General features: G+C 41.4%; 1 protein-coding gene across 14 annotated transcripts in view; it reads left to right on the top strand.

Moving 5' to 3' along the window:
• The first annotated feature begins 805 nt into the window (after nt 1–805).
• KIDINS220 (kinase D interacting substrate 220) overlaps nt 806–23,852 on the top strand; it is a 125,454-nt gene continuing 102,407 nt past the window's right edge. For 13 of the 14 annotated variants that reach the window (XM_032172160.1, XM_032172162.2, XM_032172158.1 and 10 more), the window contains exons 1-4: nt 806–938; nt 13,080–13,223; nt 21,419–21,517; nt 22,494–22,592. In XM_032172160.1, the coding sequence (XP_032028051.1) occupies nt 13,116–13,223; nt 21,419–21,517; nt 22,494–22,592 (306 nt within the window). In that variant the 5' untranslated portion in view covers nt 806–938; nt 13,080–13,115. Of the gene's footprint in view, nt 981–13,079; nt 13,224–21,418; nt 21,518–22,493; nt 22,593–23,852 lie in introns of all 14 variants that reach the window. The other variant, XM_058426110.1, reaches the window with a different exon arrangement.

The following is a 23,852-nucleotide window of genomic DNA, read 5'->3' as shown; positions in this document are numbered from 1 at the left end:
GCTCAAGTGATCTTCTCACCTCTGCTTCCTAAGTAGCTGGGACTACAGGTGTGCAACACCACGCCTGGCTAAGTTTTGTATTTTTGTATTTTTTTTTTTTTTGTAGAGACGAGGTCTCTCCATGTTGCCCAGGCTGGTTTCAAACTCCTGGGCTCAAGTGCTCCTCGGTCTTGGCCTCCCAAAGTGCTGGGATTACAGATATGAGCCGTTGTCTCCAGCCCACACCAACTTCTGATGAAGTCAGGCTCCTTATTGGCTTTTTCCTGAGTTGCCAGGTTGACACATCGGTGGGTGCTTTTCGATGGTTCCCAACCTACGCACGTCGTAATCATCCTTGGACCTTTTCAAAAAATCAAGATTGACGCTTGTTGGCAGCAAGGCCTAGGAATGTGGAGGCTGAAGGAGGTGAGGGGAGGTGCTGGGAGACCTGGAAGGCCCGGAGTGTGAACTACAGGCCCCGCGGAAGGCAGAGGTCTCGCTCCTGGATCTGGAAGAAGGCTGCTGAGCGGGCTTTCATTTCTCATGTATGTGCAGTGTCTTCTGAAGTTATAATTGATGTTTACTTCTCTAAATAAGCTTGATTATAATGGCAAATAGGGATAATAAATTAACTGTAATAAGAATGACATTCACAGTGAAAAACATCGCCTGGGACGCTTGTCCCAGGTGTCCCCGCCCCGCAGCCCCTCCAGCCCCGCCTGTTCTACGCCACTCCCCCCTACGCCCCTCCCCTCCACGCCCAGGGGGCGTGGCAACCCGGAGTCCCGCCCCTACACAGGGCACGTGATCTGTCAGTTCACGGAGAGGGAAGAATATGGCCGCCGGGTGTGGTGAGGGCGACGCGCTTGCAGTCGCCGTCTCTTGTTTTCCCGTCCTCTGACATCGCCTGCAGCCGAGCAGGCCCGTTCCGCCGGAGCTGAGGACTAGGTTGGGAGACGGTCAGTGTGGAGGCCGGTCCGCGGGGCTTTGTCGCGGGATTGGTGAGGAGACGGGGGCGAGGCAGGGCTCGGGGAGCTGGCCGGGAAGGTGGGACAGCCGGGGAGTGCGCGGGAGGGGCGAGCTCGGGCCGGGGGTCCCGGGAAGGGCCTGGCGCGGGCCCCGGACGCTCGGGCCCCGACTTTCGGGGCGAGTCCGCGTTTCCTGGAGCGCTGGGAAGGTCTCCGACCTTGGAGTCTCGGGTCGTCTGTCTCCTCAGGGGCCCCTCGGGTGGGCTGGGGTGAAAGGTGTTGGTAAAACCGTTTTTTTTTTTCTTTTGCCAAGCAGCCTCTGGCACATCCACCACCTTGAGAGCCCCCTTAGCTGGTGCCGCTGATCGTTCTAGGTTCCTATTCTAGGCTTCCGTGGGCCGGAAGGTGTTGTTTTCTCCCTTGCTTTTATCGTGGGCTCCATTGCTCCATTGTCCTGTGCAGGCTTTTAAACGCCTGGCAAAATAGTGCAAGCCATTGCTTTCCACGCCTCCAAGATTTATTTATAGGGAAATAATTTCTTCATCACTTCGTAATGTTGGAATTTTTATTCTTTTAAGTTGACAGGTTTAAACCGATGAAGAATTTGTTTATGAATAACTATTTATGCAGCCATCTCTGCTCCCTATGGGCGCTTGTTAAAAATGTAGATTTTTTAGCGTTTTAGAGATTCCCATTCCTTCGGCCTGAGGTGTGGCTCGGGAATCACCCCTTCACGTTCGTTCCTGTCCACGTTTTGACAACACTGAGGACCAGACATCTACACCTTTTTAAACCACCGTGGGGTATTGAGTGCAGAGCCCAGGTTGGGAAATGCCATGGCCAGGTGTGTTCTTTGTTCCCTTCTAGCTTTACTAGCATGGACTACTTTCATCAGAATCATTTTGAGGTGCTTGTTAAAATGTCAGTTTCTGGGCACCACCCCAGATCTAGGGAATGGGATTCTCCCAGCGAGGAGCTCAAGGGATATGTGTATTTGACAAGCTTCCCAAATAATTTTGATGCACACAAGTTTGAGAATCCTTGTTCTACACCCTTTATGTGAATAATTTCCAGATCATTCATATCTTTTTCCAAGTATTGGGTAGGTTTCTCCGACCTAGCTCTTTTGGGACACTTCAAATTCAGCCTGGCCAAAGCACCCCATAGCCCCATTCACCCAGCTGGGGTGGTGGGAGGGAGGGAGGAGGCCTAACTAAGTAGATAAAAGTCTCTTTCTCCTTTTTTTTTTTTTTGTTAAAGGCAGCTCCATTCTTCAGTCACCTATGCTGGGCATCTGGTCATCTTTCACCTGTTCTTTTCTTTTCCATCCAGTCACATAGTTTTATCTTTATATCCAGAATATCTCTTCTGGATATTTTGGTAGGTCAGAAAGTTCAAATATTGGGGATTTTATATTTTTCAAGTTAATATCTCTCATTTCTTCTCTATTCCCACTGCCTCTCCTGTGTACTGTCTGTTTGGTGGTTCCTCGACTGGTATCTAGGGCCCTGATTCTTTGTGTTTTTCCAGTCTGGGTCACATACACTGCCAGATTAATTTTTATAGGATCATGTATGAATGTGCCATCCCCTTCTTCCTGCTTTTGCTCAAGAATGGTCAGTTTCTCCATTTTATGTGCTACTGTATTTGTCAGGGCTGTTTAGAAGACAACAGAAACTTAAATCTTTTACTTCAAGGAAAGGAGATAATAGGATTGAATGAGAGTCAGAAAGAAGTCAGGGTCCCAGGTAGCTCCATTTTCTACATCTCCCTGGGGCAACTTTTTTTTTTTTTTTTTGAGACAGGATCTGGCTCTGTTGCCCAGGCTGGAGTGCAGGTGGTATGATCTTGGCTCACTGCAGCTCTGACCTCCTCTTAGGGGCCACGTTTGTTCTCTTACTTAGGAGGAGTCTCTTTTCTGTTCATATCTGTTGTGTTCTCTCTTTGCTGATTGGCTGTCTCAGAACTGTATCATTTTATGTGTGACCCATATTGACTGGCCCAGTCTGGTTTCTAATTCCCAGTTCTAGAGAGAGAAGTCTGATTGGCCCAGCTTATCTTTTTCAACAGTTTCATGCCACAGATCATATGCCCATCCCTGGGTATGGCTGATGCTAGAGAACATGGCTGTTGAGGGTAGCAGGGACTGTGGGTGGGCAAAGTCCTCCAGAAGAGGTATCTTTAGCATACCTATGCAGTTATTCAATTTGACGGTTATCTATTAAGTTTCTACCTGTTCTAGATCTGTAATAGGTTCTGGGGATAGAAGAATGAAGGAGAGAGACAGCCCTTAATAAATTAGTTCAAGGTTGGGCATGCAGGCTCACACCTGTAATCTCAGTGCTTTGGGAGGCTAAGGCAGGAGGATCACTTCAGGCTAGGAGTTCAAGAGCAGCCTCGGCAATATAGCAAGACCTGTCTCTACAAAAATTAAAAATGTAAACAATTATCTGGGTGTGTTGGCATGCACCTGTAGTGCCAGCTACTCAGGGTGAGGCAGGAGGATCACTTGAGTCCAGGAGTTTGAGTCTGCAGTGAGCTATGAATGTGCCACCGCACTCTATCCTAGGCAATAGAGCCAGACCCTGTCTCAATAAAAATAAATAAATAAATACATACATACATACATACATATACATACATAAGTTAGTTTAAAGGTGACCCGCAAGTGGGGTTTTGAAGGGTATGTTTTTATATCCAGAATTGGTGGGTTCTTGGTCTCACTGACTTCAAGAATGAAGCTGCGGACCCTCGTGGTGAGTGCTTTAGCTCTTAAGGTGGCACGTCTGGAGTTTGTTCCTTCTGATGTTCGGATGTGTTCGGAGTTTCTTCCTTCTGGTGGGTTCGTGGTCTCGCTGGCTCAGGAGTGAAGCTGCAGACCTTTGCGGTGAGTGTTACAGCTCTTAAGGAGGCGCGTCTGGAGTTGTTCGTTCCTCCCAGTGGGCTCGTGGTCTCGCTGGCTTCAGGAGTGAAGCTGCAGACCTTCGTGTTGAGTGTTAACAGCTCATAAAAGCAGTGTGGACCCAAAGAGTGAGCAGTAGCAAGATTTATTGCAAAGAGCGAAAGAACAACGCTTCCACAGTGTGGAAGGGGACTCGAGCGGGTTGCCACTCTGGCTTGGGCAGCCTGCTTTTATTCTCTTATCTGGCCCCACCCACATCCTGCTGATTGGTAGAGCCGAGTGGTCTGTTTTGACAGGGCACTGATTGGTGCATTTACAATCCCTGAGCTAGACATAAAGGTTCTCCACGTCCCCATCAGATCAGTTAGATACAGAGTATGGACACAAAGGTTCTCCAAGGCCCCACCAGAGCAGCTAGATACAGAGTGTCGACTGGTGCACTCACCTCGAGCTAGACACAGGATGCTGATTGGTGTGTTTACAAACCTTGAGCTAGATACAGAGTGCATTTACAATCCCTGAGCTAGACATAAAGGTTCTCCAAGACCCCACCAGAGCAGCTAGATACAGAGTGTCGATTGGTGCATTCACAGACCCTGAGCTAGACACAGGGTGCTGATTGGTGTATTTACAATCCCTGAGCTAGACATAAAGGTTCTCCATGTCTCCACCAGACTCAGGAGCCCAGCTGGCTTCACCCAGTGGATCCTGCACCGGGGCTGCAGGTGGAGCTGCCTGCCAGTCTCGCGCCGTGCGCTCGCACTCCTCAGCCCTTGGGTGGTTGATGGGACTGGGCGCCGTGGAGCAGGGGGTGGCGCTCGTCAGGGAGGCTCGGGCCGCAGAGGAGCCCATGGAGGGGTGGGAGGCTCAGGTATGGCAGGCTGCAGGTCCAGAGCCCTGCCCCGCGGGAAGGCAGCTGAGGCCTGGTGAGAAATCGAGCATAGCGCCTGTAGGCTGGCACTGCTGGGGGACCCAGTACATCCTCCGCAGCTGCTGGCCCGGGTTCTAAACCCCTCATTGTCCAGGACCGACAGGGCGGGCCGGCTGCTCTGAGTGCAGGGCCCGCCAAGCCCATGCCCACTGGGAACTCCAGCTGGCCCACAAGCGCCGTGCGCAGCCCAGGTTCCCACTCATGCCTCTCCCTCCACACCTGCCTGCAAGCTGAGGGAGCCAGCTCTGGCCTTGGCCAGCCCAGAAAGGGGCTCCCACAGTGCAGCCGTGGGCTGAAGGGCTCCTCAAGTGCCGCCAAAGTGGGAGCCCAGGCAGAGGAGGCGCCGAGAGTGAGGGCTGTGAGGACTGCCAGCACGCTGTCACCTCTCATTTTGGCTTGTTAAGAATGTTAAAAGTTGGGTCAGGCATTCCAGGTAGTTGGATGAGCTTGGGCATGTCCATTCATTCTACCGGTACTGGGTTCTGTGGTGTACCAGGCACTTCTCTCAAGTGCTGGAGATTCAGCAGTGAACAAAACAGAGATAGTCTTTATTCTCATTGAGCTACATTTGTTTGGCTAGGGGAAGCAGACCAAAAACAAAGTATGTGGTATGTGGAGTGATGCTAGGTGTTATAAAGAAGACCTTTAAAATAGGGCTGTGGAAGGAGGACATAGTAGAGGGGGAGAGGGCAGTTTTATACACATATAAATGTTATACACCATTTATACACGGTGGTCAGAGAAGCTCTGATCAGGTGACGTATGTACAGAAAGTCACTGTGGCCTGAGCAGAGTCAAGGAGAAGGAGCAGCAAGAGTTGAGCTTAGGGAGGTGGAGAAGGGGTGGAATAGATCAAGCAGGGTCTGGTCGGCCCTGGTAGGGATCTGGGATTTTGAGTGAGAGTACAACCGTTGGGGTGTTTTGAGCACAGAATGGTTGTAAGAAGACATGATTCAGGAGGACCACTTAGGCCTCTGTGTGGAGGGGGCAAGCGCTGCCACCCAGGCCCAGGAATGTCAGCGCCAGGGTAGGCTCTGGGGACTGCATAGGGGTGATTGTTGCTGGAGACTTAAGTGGGAGGAGGAGAAGAGGGGCTGGAGATAGAACCATGGGAGGGGCCACATTCAGGAACTTACTGTGTCATATCTGGAGGATAAGAAATAAGTAAGCATTGGGCAGCATGGCCACTATTGTTGCTTTCATGCACTGTGTCTGTAACCGGAGAAAAGTTATAGGGTGCGTCTATTAACCGATTGGCCTTTTGGTGAAAGCATTTTGAATACATTTAGAGATTTTGCCTATTAAATTGGCAAGTTCTAAAAATGAGCTTACTACAACATAGATTTTTTGTTCTGACATTGCTGTTGGCTACATCTGCCATTTTCAAAACGGGTGGCAAGACATCAATTTTTTTGCTAATTGTGCAAAAGAATGTATAGCATTATATTCCCATTAGACAGAAAATGCTGTGGACATTAGATTCAACTGATGTCCATTTATTCAAGAAATATAGTGTCTTGTATGGGCCAGCTATTAAGCTAAGTGTTGGGTATTTGGTATAGAACAAAAGAAAATAATTCGTTCCTTTTAAAAGCTTATATCCTAGTGGGAGAGACAGCTATTAATCAGGTAAATATGTCCCATTCCAGCAGGTGTAGCTAAAAAAAAAAAAAAAAAATTTTAAAAAATGTAAGGCCGGGCACGGTGGCTCACACTTGTAATCCCAGCACTTTGGGAGGCCGAGGTGGGCGGATCATGAGGTCAGGAGATCGAGACCACGATGAAACCCCGTCTCTACTAAAAATACAAAAAATTAGCCGGGTGTGGTGGCGGGCGCCTGTAGTCCCAGCTACTTGGAGAGGCTGGGGCAGGGAAATGGTGTGAGCCCAGGAGGCGGAGCTTGCAGTGAGCTGAGATTGCGCCACTGCACTCCAGCCTGGGCGACAGAGCGAGACTCCGTCTCAAAAAAAAAAAAAAAAATTTTAAAAAACGTAAATATGTAAATTACAAGTTTAGTAAAGTGTTATGAAGGAATAAAAAAGATTCCATAATAGAGAACAATCCAGGTTATGAGAATCTACCAAGAAAGGGTGGTTAAGAAATGATCATATTCTGTTATTATGTAAAACAGCTAATATTTATTGGCTTCATATGGGTTAGGTGTTATTTTAATCCCATTGCATGTAATTGTGCAGTTATTTGAAGATGGGGAAACTCAGACACTGAGGTGAAGAAACTAGCCTAGGGGACAGGGAGTGATAAAGAGAGGTTCGTTAATAAGTACAGACATATAGTTAGGTAGAAGGAGTAAGCTCTAGTGTTCAGCAGCATGGTACTATACTTAACAGTTTATTGTATATTTTATTTTTTATTGTATATTTTAAAGTAGCTAGAAGATAAGATTTGAGATGTTCCCAGCACCAAGAAATGATAAATGTTTGAGGTGATGGATATCCTAAATACTCTGATTTGATCATCACACATCCTATGCATGTAATCCAAATATTACACATACCCCATAAATATGTACAATTATTATGTATTAGTTAAAAAATTAAAGAAAAAAAGAAACTAGCCTGAGATGATGTAATGGTCAGTAGTAAAGTCAGGAGTCAAACCAAGGCAGTCTGGCTCTAGGGTCCATACTTTTGGCCACTAGACAGCTTCGTTTTAAGCCGAAAGGGCTTTTGGAAGTGAACATTGAAACTGAAATGTGAAAGATGAGAAGCTGCAGTTTTCCTCCTGTGATGAAACATTTTTTTTCCTTATGAAAATGAACGTAGACTTACTATATCAAGTAAAACAATATAGCACAGAGACGCGTAAAGGCAAAGCTAATCATCTCCTTTTAGTCCTACATGGTAAGATAACGAATTTTACAGCCAGGTGTGTGTCCTTCCACACTTTTCTTTTTGTTCATGTGTGCACACTGGATAGATACATATATGGGGGCCTTATTTATTTTATCAAATAGACTTATACTACACACATACTCTTTAACATGACAATGTGTCATTGGTTTTACTATTGTGTGTATCAACAGATGTGGATTTAATGTTCTAATTTTATTTTGTAATTTCTAGGTACTTACATATGTGCTTACAAACATCTTATGACATTTAATAATCAATTATTCAGTGAAATTTATTAAACACTGTCAGTGCCCTCTAGTCAAAGACTGCCAGGACCATACCTCTAGTTGAACAAAGTTGGTCTTATTAACTCCCTGCAATGAAGGAGAATGCATGTCCTAGGGAACGTTGGGGGTCTCTGTAAGAGATTGTTAGAAAGGACTTAGGAGATTCGAGACGATGTTAGGTGATTTGGAGAAGAGTTCAAGGAAGCAAAGCTTTGCTCAGTCTTGGGTGCTTCAGGAATAAGGAGGAGTGGGAATTCTGCAATTGAATATTTAAAATCTTAACGAAAAGGCAAGAGGTATGGAGTAAGGCTCAAGCTGTAATTGATAAAGAAGCAGCAATCCTTCATATTAGCCAGGAAGGGAAGATGTTTGGGCATTTTGTGGTTTGGGTGATGTTCATGTTTTTGTCTGTGTTCAGATATGATTCCAGAATAGTCTTATTTTTGTCTTCATATCCTGGTGACAGAGTGACCTTGTTTGATGTTGGCATTCTTTGAAATTGTTGCATTTATGTTAGAACACCAAGTCTGGCTGTGTGTGCCAGGTCAGTTCCCGACAGTCAGGGGCTGCTTTTCTCTTTCACCTCCTGTTGTGTAGGCATTGTGCTAGATATAAAGCAGATCCTGCTGCAAGAACTTCTAGTCTAAGGGAGATGTGGAGAGAGTAAGTAAAATGGAGAGGAGAGTTGAGTGTGATGTGAGCAGTCTACAACTAGATGTATACACAGGTGTGGAGGAGCCCAGGGCCTGGCCCAGCTTGGGGTAAGCAGCCAGTCAATGAAGGCTTCCAGAAGATCTGTTAGAGCCATGTTCTTAAGGATGGGTAGGAGCTGTCCAGGCGTATATACGTCGAGAATGGACTTTTTCAGCAGAGGGGGCATTAAGTGTAAAGGTCTGGAAAGAACAAAGTGTGGGGCAGTGAAGGAGCTGCAAGTAGATCAGTCTGGCTAGAGCTGGAAGTGTAGATGTGACTGCGTAGAGGGTGGGAGGGATGGGGCTGAGGAGGGGAGGAAGAGATGAGTCTGGAATGGTAAGATGGGGCCAGATTGTGAAGGATCTGCATGCCCTCATCATAATCAAGAATTGAACTTACTGAGTTTTCGCTCTGCTCAGTGGAGAGCAAAGCTTTCCTCAGGAATTGCGTATTTGCATCTTTACAATGGCTTTAAAAGCCTTAGAAGGCGTAAGTTTCTTGAATAACTTGTAAGTAGTAAAGCTGTCATCTGTCCTCCCAACCTTGGTTTTAGGAGAAATGTATTGTAGGTCACTCTTGCTTCAGTGTGGCAAATGGATTGCAGGGGGCAGGACTGGAGAGAGGAGGCAAAAGTTGCTAGCCTGTCACATTGATCTGGGTGAGAGATGGTGTAGTAGATGTTTTTAGGATTGATGCCTAGATCACAACTGTTTACTCTTTTCTGGAAACAGTGTGACCTTGTTACCCCCTCCCAACTTTGTGTCTCTAGTTGCTTGGTTCTGGGTGTGCAACAGATCCAGCCTGGGCAGTCACAGCCCTTTTCTGGGACTGTTGGATCTGGGAACAAAGAATAGCCTGCTTTCTCTGGTGTTAGAGACTGATTTAGGCCAGGTGCGGTGGCTCACGCCTGTAATCCCAACACTTTGGGAGGCAGAGACAGGCGCATCACTTGAGCCCAGGAGTTTGAGACCAGCCTGGGCAACATGGTGAAACCTCATTTCTACAAAAAATAGAAAAATTAGCTGGGCATGGTGGTGTGCACCTGTAGTCCCAACTACTCAGGAGGCCAAGGTGGGAGGATCGCTTGAGCCCTAGAGGTCAAGGCTGCAGTGAGCCATGATCGTGCTACTGCACTCCAGGCTGAGTGATAGAGTGAGACCTTGTCTCAAAAAATAAATAAATAAACGATCTGATTTGAGGCTGGATGGCTGTGGGAAGCCATATTTCCCTTTGTGTAGAAGTAGTTGGTCTAGAATGAAAGTAGATTAAGCCAGTAGAGAAAGAGAATCCTCCTGGCATTTGGGGTCCAGTGGCACCCACTCTTCCTGTAGTGTGGTTATGGGAAATAAACCAGTATCCTTCAAATACATTTTTCTGTTTTGCTTAAGCTAGTTTAAGTTAGTCTCTTGCACCCTTAGGGGTCTTGATTAGTATAGATGGTGAAGGCCTAAACTAAGGCACTGAGTGTGGGGTTGGGTAATCTAACACTTTAGGGGGTAAACTGGATGAAAAATGGTAGCTGTGTGACTCAGAGGGAGATGGATGTCTTGGTAGAGTAGAGATGAGAATGGTGTTCTACATGGAAGGAGCACATTGAGCATAGGCGGGAGTGTGGAGCAGCACTGGGGGAGTGTGGTGAATTTGAGTTCTTCTGCTTGGCTGGGCTGTGGGGTGAGCTGGGCCTGGTATAGAGGGAGAGCCAGATCCTGCAAGCCTTCCTGAGGCCTTAGGCCTGATCCTAGAAGGAGTGGGAATAAATGAAGGTGGGTGTTGGTGATGACTGCTAATACAAACCCTCACTGCTTTCTAATGATAGAAGCATCACATTCCAGATATGTAGGAGATAAAGGTTTTAAAGAAAATAAAAATTACACTAATGCCCATCACTATTTGTTCTTTTTTTATTTCCAGTATTTAAAAATGTATGTATTTAAAATAGCTGAGATGCTGTATATATAGCTCTTAATCTTTTACCTCACTTCTTCTATCATGAGCATTTTTCTGTAACACATTTTTTGAGACATTTTGATGACTGTATATTATCCTATTTTGTGAATTTTTATAATTTGTATAATATCCATTTCTAAGATTTTTGTTCTTATGGATAAAATTGTTTACTTAAAATCTTAAAATTCTGTTCATGTTTCTCATGTTTTTAGAATAATTCCTAGAAGTGAAACTATGGGATCAAATAACATCATTTTTTAAAATAATATTTTTTCAACCCAAGAGTATAAATTCAAGTTGCTCTGAATGTATACTCCTTAAAAGTAAGGTATACTGATTTATAATTTACATATAATAACATTCACCCTTTTCAATGGACAGTTCTGATTTTGACAAATGAATTATTGTGTATCTGCCACCACAGTCAAGATGTAGAACAGCCATTAACTCGCCAAATTCTCTTGTACTCTTTTGTAGCCATCTCATTCCCCTGCCTTAGACCCTGGCAGCTCCGATCTGTTTTCTGCCCCTGCAGTTTTCCTTTTCCAGAATGCTATATAAGTAGAATCATATAGTGCGATAGTTTCTGCCCTCTGGCCCCCAGAGATAGATTTCCTTCCTGTCTCAAAACATATTCTCTCCATCCCAAAGTCTCCCCAAAAGTCTCAGTTCATTTCAGCATCAACCCAAAGTCCACAGTCTCATTTAAATCTCATCATCTAAATCAGGTATGAGGGGCTCTGGGTGTAGTCCATCCGGAGGCATGATTCCTTTCCACCTGGGAAACACAAGAATCAAGTTACCTGCTCCAACATAGAGTTGGGGAATGGGCATGGGATATCACTTATAGACAATCCTGTTTAAGGATGGAGGAAAAGGAAGGAAAAGAGGATTCACCAGTCCCAAATAATTTCATAACAGCGAAAGTTTTCAATTTTGACGAACTCTGGTTGATCAGTTTTCTTTTTTTATGCACCATGCTTTTAGTGTTATATCAAATCTTTCTTAATCTAAGGTCACTAAGGTCATCTATATTTTCTTCTAGAAGTTTTGTACTTTCAGACATTATATTTAGGTCAATTTTGAGTTAGCATCCTGTATGTGCTACAAAGTATGGATTGAGGTTTGTTTATTTATTTGCATTTGGATGTCCAATTGAATATAATAAAATTTCTACTCTTTTGGAACTTGAAGTGTAATTATGGTAGACAGACAATAAGCAAACAATATGTCATTTTTTGGATGGTGGCAAGTGCTATGGAGAGCGGTGAAAGCAGGACAAAGGGTTGAGAGTGCAGGGCGACAGTGAAGCCTGTGTGGGGTCGGTACCCTGACATCCCGCATCTGGTGAGACTTCCTAACCAGGTGACCTGACGGAGGTCAGGGGGTGAGCCATGTGCGTGTCCTGTGGAAGAGAATTTTAGGCAGACAGAAAAGTAGCACAGAGGCCTGGTGAGGTGGGACAGTGCTCAGCATGGCCAGGCAGCCAGGAGGGTGAGAGGGAGTGGTAGGAGCTACAGTCACAGGTGTAACACAGGGGAGAAGCTCGCCACTTAGAGTCATCTTGGCCAAGGTAAAAACATTTGATTTTACTTTCAGCACCCTGAGAAGCCCTTAGAGGGCTTCGAATAAAAGAGGGCATGCTCTGACTTAGTACTACCCACATTGTGGTTCCTCCAGTGGTGTCAGCGTCACAGGGAGCTGGATAAAGATGCAGAGTAAGGGGCCCCACTCAGACCTGCTGAGTCAGAATCTCTGACGGAGGGGCCCAGGAACCTCTTCAGGTGATTCTGATATATGTTAAAGTTTTAAAAAAGTAATGTAATTTTAATTGACAAATTATATATATTTATGGGGTACAATGTGATGTTTTGATACATGTATCCATTGTGGAATGATCAAATCAGGCTAATTAACATATTCATCACCTCACATACTTAATTATTTATTTGCAGTGAGACCATTTAAAATTCACTCTTCCAGGTAAAGTGGAGGCAGGGTGGCCAGTTAGGAAGCAATGACAGTGATGCAGGTGAGTCATGGTGGCTTGTCCAGGGTGGCAGTGATGGAAGTGGTGAGTAGTAGTCAGATGTGAAATGTATTTTACAGGTAGAGCCAAAAGGATTTGCTAATAGATTGAGTGTAGGGTGTAAGAGGAAGAGGTAAGTCATGAACAATTCCAACATTTTTGGCCTTGGAAGAATGGACCTGGAGCTGCCGTTTACTGGGATGGTGACAGCAGGAGGAGCAGGGAAGCATTTTGGAGTGGTGATGAGGAGGGTTTGGGGATGGATCTGGAGTTTGGTGTTTGGATAAGTTAAGATGGAGGTGAGTGTGAACCTAAGAGACATCATGGCAGCTTTTTGACACCTGAGCTATGGAAGCCGTGGGAAGTCGTGTCTTCACTTCTGCCACTGGAGGTGTCCTTGCATGAGGTTAATGTTAAGAAGGATATTGTATTTAATAGTAACTTAATTTTTTTCTAATTATAAATTATGTGTATTTTGTCTAATTTAACAGGTATTCAAATAAAGTTAACTGCAGCTTTCTGTGAAAATGTCAGTTTTGATATCACAGAGCGTAATAAATTATGTAGAGGAAGAAAACATTCCTGCTCTGAAAGCTCTTCTTGAAAAATGCAAAGATGTAGATGAGAGAAATGAGGTAAGACCAAGTTTGCAAAATTACATTCTTTCGCAAATATTTGTTGACTACCTACTATGTACAGGATAGAAGTGTGTAAGAAATAGGTAGTTCTAACCCTTAGTAATATTGCACTGTACTTATGATATAATGTCTTATAGTTAAAAGTACTTCAAATTCCATGTTTTTGGAGTACATTTTAACTTATATAAGTGATTGACTATTGAATTTAGATTTATTGATTTTTTTCCCCTGATGGAATAAGTAATATTCAGGAAGCTTGGTTACTGAAATCAAGTACTTCTATGAAACTTTAGAGATCATCTGGACCTGATCTTGATTAACCAGACAAAATCAGGGATTGTTGAAATACTTTCTTTCTTTTTTTTTTTTTTTGAGATGGAGTTTCACTCTTGTTGCCCAGGCTGGAGTGCAATGGCACAATCTCGGCTCACCACAACCTCCGCCTCCCAGGTTCAAGCGATTCTCCTGCTTTAGCCTCCCTAGTAGCTGGGATTATAGGCATGTGCCATCATGCTTGGCTAATTTTGTAGTTTTAGTAGAGACGGGGTTTCTCCATGTTGGCCAGGCTGGTCTCGAACTCCCAACCTCAGGTGATCCGCCCGCCTCGGCCTCCCAAAGTGCTGGGATTATAATCGTGAGCCACCCCGCCTGGCCTGAAATACTTTCTTTAATGAGCCCCAACTATCTTCCTCCATTGTTTGTCCCACACACTTTGGGATTATAAAAACTCTACATCTTTATTAGAGAGTTAAATAGGTTATGTATCATATTTAGTAACACACTAATAAACATTAACTCAGATGAGATATTTCTCCTCAATGTTATGAGTTAAAAAATGTGGATCTTAGTTCATTATGAAAAGCCAAACTATTATTTTATTTTATTTTATTTTGAGATGGAGTCTCGCTCTGTCGCCCAGGTTGGAGTACAGTGGCAGGATCTTGGCTCCCTGCAAGCCCTGCCTCCCGGGTTCATGCCATTCTCCTGCCTCAGCCTCCCAAGTAGTTGGGACTACAGGCGCCCGCCACCACACTTGGCTAATTTTTTTTTTTTTTTGTATTTTTAGTAGAGATGGGGTTTCACCATGTTAGCCAGGATGGTCTCCTGACCTCATGATGCCTCCCAGAGTGCTGGGATTACAGTCGTGAGCCACCGCGTCCGGCAAGTCAAGCTATTATTATTTGACAGGACATTTTAGGTGCTAATACAGTTTTTTATAAATATTGTAAGTATCAGGGTATGTGTTTATTTTACAAAACTTAAGGAAAACAACCCTGTCTCTTAGAACTGTATGTGTTTTCAAGAGTATAATATTTCTTGCCAGTAGATAAGATGAATAAGGAGTGGTTTTTTATTTTACACTATATGTGTATGTGTATGTATATACACTTATGTGTTTGTATATATTTGCTTACATATACATCTTGTGTAGACATATAAAAAGTTTTATTTATAAATTTTCTTATTGTGATAAACACATAACATAAAATTTACTGTCTTTACCATCTTAACCATTTTTAAGGATACAGTTTAGGAGTATTAAGTATTTCTCCATTGTTGGGCAATAGATTCCAGAACTTTTTCTTTTTTTTCTTTTTTTTTTTTGAGACGGAGTCTCACTCTGTCACCCAGGTTGGTGTGAAGTGGTGTGATCTCAGCTCACTGCAACCTCTGCCCACTGCGTTCAAGCGATTCTCGTGCCTCAGCCTCCTGAGTAACTTGGACTACAGTCGTGCGCCACCACACCCGGCTAATTTTTTATATTTTTAGTAGAGATGGGGTTTCACCATGTTGGTCAGGCTGGTCTCGAACTCCTGACCTCAAGTGATTCGCCCAGCTCGGCCTCCTAAAGTGCTGCGATTACAGGTGTGACCACTGCGTCTGGTCTACCAGAACTTTTTTATCTTGCAAAATCAAAATTCTGTCTATTAAACAGCAGCTCTCCCTTTTCCCCTCTCCCTAAACCCTGGCAGTGACCATTTTACTTTCTATTTGTATGAATATGACTATTTAGACACCTCATGTAATTGGACTTATATACTGTTTGTCTTTTTGTGACTGGCTTATTTCAGTTAGCATAATATCCTCAAGGTTCATCCACGTTATAGCACGTAACAGGGTTTCCTTCCTTTTTAAGGCTGAATAATATTTCATTGTATGTACGTAGCACATTTTCTTGATCTATTCATCTGTGGCTAGAAATTTGGGTTGCTTCCATCCCTTGGCTATTGTGAATAATGCTGCTATAAACATGGGTGTGTAAATATTATACATGTTTTTGCTTTTGTTTTTTGTTTTTAGACAGGGTCTCACTCCATTGCCTAGGCTGGAGTGTAGTGGCAGAATCAGGGATCACTGCATCCTTGACCTCCCAGGCTGAAGTGATCCTCCTGCTTCAGCCCCCCGAGTAGCTGGGACACAGGTGTGCACCACCATACCTGGCTAATTTTTTGTATTTTAGTCGAGATGGGGTTTTGCCATGTTGCCCAGGCTGGTCTCCAACTCCTGGACTCAATCTATCTGCCTGCTTTGACCTCCTAAAGTCCTGGGATTACAGGCATGAGGCATCATGCCTGACGTATAAATGTTTTTAAAGCTGCTGAATTGACTTAGTAATTACTTTATTATTACTTTTTCTGACCTGTGGTACCTGATTTCATTTAATGTTAACTCAGTCATTAAGGAAATGTTGATATAAAAATGTTATTACAATAATAGCTAATGTTTTTATTGAACGTTTTCATTCATTTTCATTAGCTATTGAATAATAGCTAATGTTTTTATTGAATACTTATGCAAATATTCTGATATATATTTTCTATATCTTAGCTCATTTAACTTGCATAGCAGCTGTATAAAGAATAATACTGTTATTTATATTTATTTATGGGTAAGTGACTGAACTCCTCAGTTTCCTATCCAAGATATTATTTGGTAGAGACCATATTTGAACTTTGAGCTATTTGACTTTAAACAAATTATAATCTGGTTAAGCTCTATGTTTTTTTTTTTTGAGTCTTCAGAATAAAGTTTATTTAATGATAATGCCTATATTTTCAATGTTTCTGTATTGAACAAAATATATTTTCATTAGTTAACATCATTACCCACTTCTATGGTTATGAATAGTCAAAAATTGTTATACATAGATAAGATATAACATTTATAATTGGAGGTTGTTATAAAATGATTACAGAAGTAGTCATTTTGTTAGCATATGTTAGCATATTTGGAATAACCATATGATAGTTTGAAAACATTAAATTTTACTTTAGAGACACTTGTCTAGGGAATGTTAAGAAAACAGCTTCACTTGGAAGGAAAAAATAGCACATCAATAAGCGTAAAATTAATCTTATTGCTATAAGGAGTAAAGCGCAGTGGCATAGAGCTTAATTTAGCATCATGCGAGATAAGCATTTAATGGATATTAATCAACATATCCGGTTTAATATTGTATCAATTTAAATTGGAGTTTTAAAGTGATAATTTGAAACCACCTAGGCTTTTTCAGTTACGGGTCAGTGTAAAAGTTGGTATTTTCTTTTTTAGCATTTTGCTTTTACAACTTCTGATAAAATGTAATTTTTATAGAATTACAAAAAGTTGTATTTTTTTCCTCTTTTTTCTTGTTTTAAAACATATTTATGTAACTTCATGTTAATGTGTTTGGTTATCAGTTTTGAGAAAGATTCTTAAGTATTAGATCAATTAAAATAATGTGGGTAGGCTGTATGCGGTGGCTCATGCCTGTAATCCCAGCACTTTGAGAGGCTGAATCTCTTGAGCCTAGGAGTTTGAGACCAGCCTGGGCACTGTAGTGAGACCCTACTTCTAAAGAATATTAGCCAGATGTGGCACCTTTTAGACCTAGCTACTTGGGAGGCTGAGGTGGGAGGATTGCTTGACCCCAGGAGTTCAAGGCTGCAGTGAGCTATGACTGCACCATTACACTGCAGCCTGGGCAGTAGACTGAGACCTTATCTCTAAAAAATATAAAAGAAACAAATTTAAAAAGGGCTAAAATTGCCTGATACTGTGCTTATTAGCACATAATTGGCCACAAACAGTGAATTCTAGTTTCTTTTTATTGCTTTATTTATAAACTAGATAAATCTTTGGCCTATGAATATTCTCAATGATGGCAACAAATCTTTGTCCTTTGTAGAGTAGCGAAGAGTTTTTATTTTTGAAAGGAACAAACACTCACTCTCAGCTCTCCTTGGTATAAGGGAATAATGTTGAGGCTGGTAATTTTTCTCCCATTTAAGAAAATGAACTGAGACTTTAAAAAATAGATTTTGCTATATGTTTATGAGTAAACTTTATTTTATTTTATTTTTTTTTGAGACAGGGCCTTGCTCTGTTGCCCAGGCTGGAGTGTAGTGGCATGATCCAGCTCACTGCAGCCTTGACCTGCTGGCCTTAAGCAATCCTCCCATCTCAGCCACCTGAGTAGCAGGTCTACAGGCGTGTGCTACCACGCCTGGCTCATTAAAAAAATTTTTTTTTTTGTAGAGATGAAGTTTCACAATGTTGCCCAGGCCATTCTACAACTCCTGGGCTCAAGTGATCCACCTGCCTCAACCTCCCAAAATGCTGGGATTACAGGCATGAGAGTCACTGTGCCTGGCCTGTAAATAGGCTTTAAAGGAAATTTCAAAGGAGGATTTCAAAATGTTTTAGTTTCACTATAGTTATTGGAAGAAGTAGAAACCCTCCAGAAGGACTGCTTTAAAAAAACCAGTGGTTATTTAGGTCTCATACACTTAAATAAGTACAAATGGGCACCTAGAAATTGGGAAGAGCAAAAAGATGCTTGAATAGTAGCTGTTTTTGCATTGTAGTCTTCTGGGAAGCTGAGATAAAGTCCGGTATTTCAGTAGGTGCATAGTGTTCTGTTTCGTTTTTGGTGTGTTTTGGCTTGAGGTCACTGTGAGTAGTAGAGCAGGGATTATGTGGATTATGTAATCCTGTGTTTTCTGGAAGGAGATAGGCATGGAATTTCCTGGGATGTGTGGGGTCAGGTATGGAAAGGATCTTTATTGATTCATTTTCAAGTAGAAAATGAAAGTTTTCATGACATAAGTTACTCTATCCCTACAACTGTAGTTACTGGACTGGTTAAGCAAGAACTAGGAGAATCCAAAGATAGGCTTTGTTTTCAGGCCCAACTTTTAAAATAACAGTTGTTCTATTTTTGGGGATCCTGTAAAACTTTATGGCAGCCTTTCCTGAAAGTCATTATCTTTTTGGATAGTGTAGCTACAAAAGGTGCATCAGTTAAGAATTGCTTTGTACTGCATGGAACAGCTCTCAAAACAGTGATTTAGACAAATGAAGGTTTTGTTTTTCTCACATTATGACAAGCTAGATGAGCCATTTCAAGGCTGATATGATGGCTTCAGGATATCCTCAAGAACCCAGGCTCCTTTCTTTCTGGCCAGTCCTCACTGTGTGCCTATTGCATCACATCAGTCATGTAGCAAAAGCTCCAGCACTGTGTCTCAGTATCGGGCAAGAAGAAGGAAAAGGCACAGACCAGCTGAATTAGTACAGAGCTTTCCTGGGAGAGCTAGCCAGGGCACCGCTGGGGGATTATTTCCAGCTGCAAGTGAGGCTGAACACTGGGTGTTTTTTTTTTCGGCTGAGCTAATTGCCACACCCAACAAGCCGTGTCTTTCTAGATACTGGGTAGGCAGCTAATAGTTTCTGTAAGAGAAAATAATGACAATTCAAGTCTTTCATTTGGCATGTTTCTAGGCTATCAAATTTATACCATTTTTCCTACTTGTGTTATATGTGTTTATAACATTTATATTATGTTATATATTTATAACATTTATATTATTAAAACAATTATATTATGTTTTTCTCTCATTATCTAGAAACACTTATCTATGTGAACATCTGAAATGTAACTGTGACCCAGAGAGTAAACAGAAGACTTCCCTGAGTCTTTGGAATTATAATTTTGAAAACTGTGATGTAAAATTGATGTATTCTCAGGACTGTGGATTTAGAGTTTGTTGCTTTAATTTATATATTCTACCAATGACTTTGATACCTGACTTTTTATCCCAGTAGATTAGAAGGGAGAACAGTTCTATAGAATGTATACCAAAGAACCTAGAGCTGACAGAGGCATGCATGGCATAGTAATTGATGTTGGTAGTTATGACTCAGAATTATAAACATAACGTTTAACGTAATCTGTTTAACAAGTAGCAGTACGTGCATAGCTTTTTAGAATGATGATTATCATAAAAGATATAATCAGCTTTAATGTTGAGAAGATAAATTGTTTCACCCAGAAAATCTATTTATGTGTAATACGTCATTCCCTGATGACCCTGGTTGGATGACATGTGGCTACCACATATAATTTAGCCATCCTTACTTACGTAGGAATGTCTGTATTTAATGTGACCGATATTTGAACTGTAAACCAGTGTTTGTGTTTAAATCCTTACTTGTATTATTCTTATAATAGCATCTGTTGTATTTTGCTAATCATTATAACTATTTGCTTATTTGGATGTTGTGCCTAATGGATTTTTAAATTCTTTGAGACTTTGCTCACTCGTTTACTCAGCAAATATTTGGGTACCTGTGTGGCAGTCACTGTCCCTCACACTGGGTATATAGTTTTAAACCCATAAGCAAAACAGACATGTTTCCCAGCCTTTAGGGGAGACAGACAATAATCAGTTGTTAATCACACAATAAAAATGTGGTTACAAACAAGGATTAGTATAGGAAATTATAGGGGATCAGTAAGGAGGTGGGAATGAGCAGGAGGGCACGTTGAGGCTGGGGGTGGCACAGACTGGGTTGAGAGCCAGGCATGCCTTGCTGTGCGTCACTCAGGGTTTGTGTCAGCTTGGGTGAGGATGTTGGTTCTTATCCAAAAGAACTATGGGAAAACATTGAAGGGTTTTAAGCAGAGGAATAATGTCAGGTGGGCATTTAAAAGAAATCATAGATATTTCTCCCCATACTAATATACATGTAGTAAGTAGGTGTTTAAGTGTTTGCATAATTAAACTTAATTTTTGGTGTACATTTTTCTCACATGCCTTAATGTGTCTTAGTACCTTTAGTATCATCACTCCTTAACCTGGTACTTCCTTTTTTGAAAAATTTTAATTTTAATTTTTTTTTTGAGACAAGTCTTGCTCTGTCACCCAGGCTGGAGTGCAGTGGTGCAATCTCAGCTCACTGCAACCTTTGCCTCCTAGGTTCCAGCAATTCTCATGTCTCAGCCTCCCAAGTAGCTGGGATTACAGGCGTGTGCTACCACGTCTGGCTAATTTTTTGTATTTTTAGTAGAGACGGGGTTTCACCAGGTTCGTCAGGCTGGTCTCAAACTCCTGACCTCATGTGATCCGTCCACCTTGGCCCCCCAAAGTGCTGGGATTACAGGCTTGAGCCACTGCGCCCAGCCTAACCTGGTACTTGCCGATCTGTTTCCTGTCATGGCACTTACAGAAAATGATAACTTTTGTACTGCACTTGTAGTAGATGAGGCTTGCTGTTAGGGGTGATTTGTCCAGGCACCCAGCTGCCTGAGCCCTGCCCTTGTCCCCAGGGCTGAGGGAGCATCGTCTCTGTACTCCTGTGACTCATTCTTAACACGAAGGCTGGGACACTTGATTTCAGCAGTAGGAGCTTTATTTAGTTTAATGAACTAAGTTTCTAAGAGAAGGCTTTAAAAACTACATATGTGTATTATACATAGCACCTGGTTGTTTTTGTTTATTATTTTACTTCTTCTGGTCCTATCTCAGACAAAACATATATATATAATTAAAAACACATTCTAGATCATATTCTACCTGTATTGTTAGAGAATTTGGTTACCATAAGTATTCTGAAATTTTATGTATATTTCAGTAATTGCATTCCAAATCCTAGTATTATTCATATTTACTTACTTTAAATGAATTTGCAGTGCCAAAAACAGATTATTAATACTGTGGGAAGAAAAATTATGTTTTATTTTTTCTTTGACTTTTAAGTTATTAGTAAACTGAAACTTAAAGTTCAAAGCTGTTTCTAAATCAAATATAGTAAACACAACTAAACAATGCTTAACATACATTCATGAAAATGTGTGGTATATTTAACTGTGATGTTTTAGTAAAAGTACAGTATCTTGATAAGTTCCCTGTGTCTTTTATATTCTCTAGTGTGGCCAGACTCCACTGATGATAGCTGCCGAACAAGGCAATCTGGAAATAGTGAAGGAATTAATTAAGAATGGAGCTAACTGCAATCTGGAAGATTTGGTATATATTAAAATAATTTACTCATCATTTACTTCCTCTTTTCTTAACTATTTTTTTGTTTTTCAGAAGTGATTCAAAAGTAATAATTAAAACTTTTACATATATTTCAACTTTGCCTACTGGGCTATATCAGTTTTTTTTAGAAGGAGTAATACAGGACAGAAATTTTTACTTTCAATGAAGGATCTCAGCTCTTTGGGTTTTTTTATATGGATGAGACTGGCTGAATAGAGAGCACGTATACATATAGTTAAATGTCCGCCTAGAAGATATCCACATATGAATCATGTTAAGTAACTCCCCATAATGGTAACTTAGTATAAATATCATTGCATGTGATAATGGCCAGGAATATATGGTCCCTTCTGATAACAATTCTGAGGGGTAAATCAACATTCCACAAGGTTACATTTCCTTTTATTCTCCCTGTATTTTTGGAATTGCTTTTGAGGGTCACACAGCTACATCTATTTTGTTTCTTAATTGAATGATCATTTGAATTATGTTACAGTTAGGAATTAAAAAATAAAAGAGAATAGTTCTTTATCACATGGTTTCTAAACACATCATGTGAGATCTCTGTAGTCTGGTAGCCTGTGAATGTGCTTTTAAATCTGATTACGGTCTCTTTAATTCCAATTTATATTATAGTAATGGTGGCTAGCCATGAGGATTAGCTTTGAGGTTTTGATGATCATCTTTTCTCACTTTTAAAAAGCACAGTATATGATTAGAAGTTCAGTGAGAAGACTGAACAAGCAGTTGTAAAACCATGTTTACCCCATTCTTAGTGATGCAGGTGGACAGATAGAATCTTAAGAGAGCTTCAGTATGACTTCAGAGTAGTTTAGTTAGCATGGGTCACAGCATGTCAACTTGGTATGATCATTTGGTATGTAAGTTCAAATTTAGTTTTCCTTACTTTGAAGTGTTATTTTTGGTTTGAAAATGATAACTTTTAAAATATACGTTCAAGGATAATTGGACAGCACTTATATCCGCATCGAAAGAAGGGCATGTGCACATCGTAGAGGAACTACTGAAATGTGGGGTTAACTTGGAGCACCGTGATATGGTATGGACATTTTTATATGTTCTTAATTAGCTGAAATCTTATTTATAATCATAGATATGTGTGAAATCTTGTATTTTTATGTGTGAAATGATATTATAATAATGTTTTTAGAATTTGGGGTTAGGCATTGAAATGACCCTCAAGAATGTTTTAAAACCCAGGTGTTACAATATACCTCTTAGAATATTCTTAGTCATCATTTTTCGTTTATTTCGGAGTTTAAAATTCTGACATATTGTTGCAAATAACTCATTACTCTTTAATATATCAACGTTTTGGAACTTCTGAGACAGTTGTTTCCTTTAGATAGGACTTTAGGAGGGACAGCGTATGGTTTTAAAACTATTATCAGGTGTTAGAAGTTATACTTTTCAGAATAATATTTTTAAATTTATTTTTTAAAATGTGATTATTTTCAGACATGCTATCTGTGCATGACAGAAGTTTAACAAGATGTGATCCTTAATTATTACTTAGCTCTTGAGCTTGGCATCTGGTTAAAGCATAAGGTGAAGAGAGGTCATTTCTGGCTAATTCTGTAAAATGTTCAGCCCCTTTAAAAGTTGATTTTAACAGTAGAAGAAAGGAAGAAAACGATCTGCTGTGATATATAAAATATTTATTACTTAGCTGATGATGGTTTTTGAAGTACAGACGGTCTGAATTTTTAAGAAGCCACAGCATTTTACTATTTTTCACTTAATAGCACATTATAATTTTACAGTAGTTCAACCTGTATAATCTTATATTTGTTCTCAAAACTAAGTGCAATGGGTGGTGTCCTTATTTTTATAGGAAGATACAGGGAACCACTGGTATCTTATATATTTCCAAAAAGAATTTAAGTACGTTGCAGTGAAAGTTTAGGGAGAGAAGATAATGATGTCAGTAACTGAGGCAAAGATGGATATGACAGCTGAGAGTGAAATGTGGTTCTTGCCTTGTTGGTACGAAAGGTAGAAGGGAAATGCAGGGAGTTATCGAGTTCTCAATATTTTATTAAAGTTACCTTACCAGATTATCAGATGGGTTAATGACACAGCGGCTGTAAAGCACCTAAAGAGGCCAGGCGTGGAATAGGTACCATACCAATAGGTACCATACCAGTTATTCCGTGCCTGGCCTCTTTAGGTGCTTTATAGCTGCTGTGTCATTTTTTTTTTTTTTTTTTAGGCGGGGGAGTCTCTCTCTGTCCCCGCGTAGGTGGAGTGTGGCGTTCTCGGCTCACTGCAAGCTCCGCCTCCTGGGTTCACGCCATTC

This window comes from Hylobates moloch, unplaced genomic scaffold (genome assembly GCF_009828535.3).
Source record: "Hylobates moloch isolate HMO894 unplaced genomic scaffold, HMol_V3 SCAFFOLD_13, whole genome shotgun sequence".
NCBI lineage: Eukaryota > Metazoa > Chordata > Mammalia > Primates > Hylobatidae > Hylobates > Hylobates moloch.
This window is presented reverse-complemented; position numbering and strand designations above follow the sequence as displayed.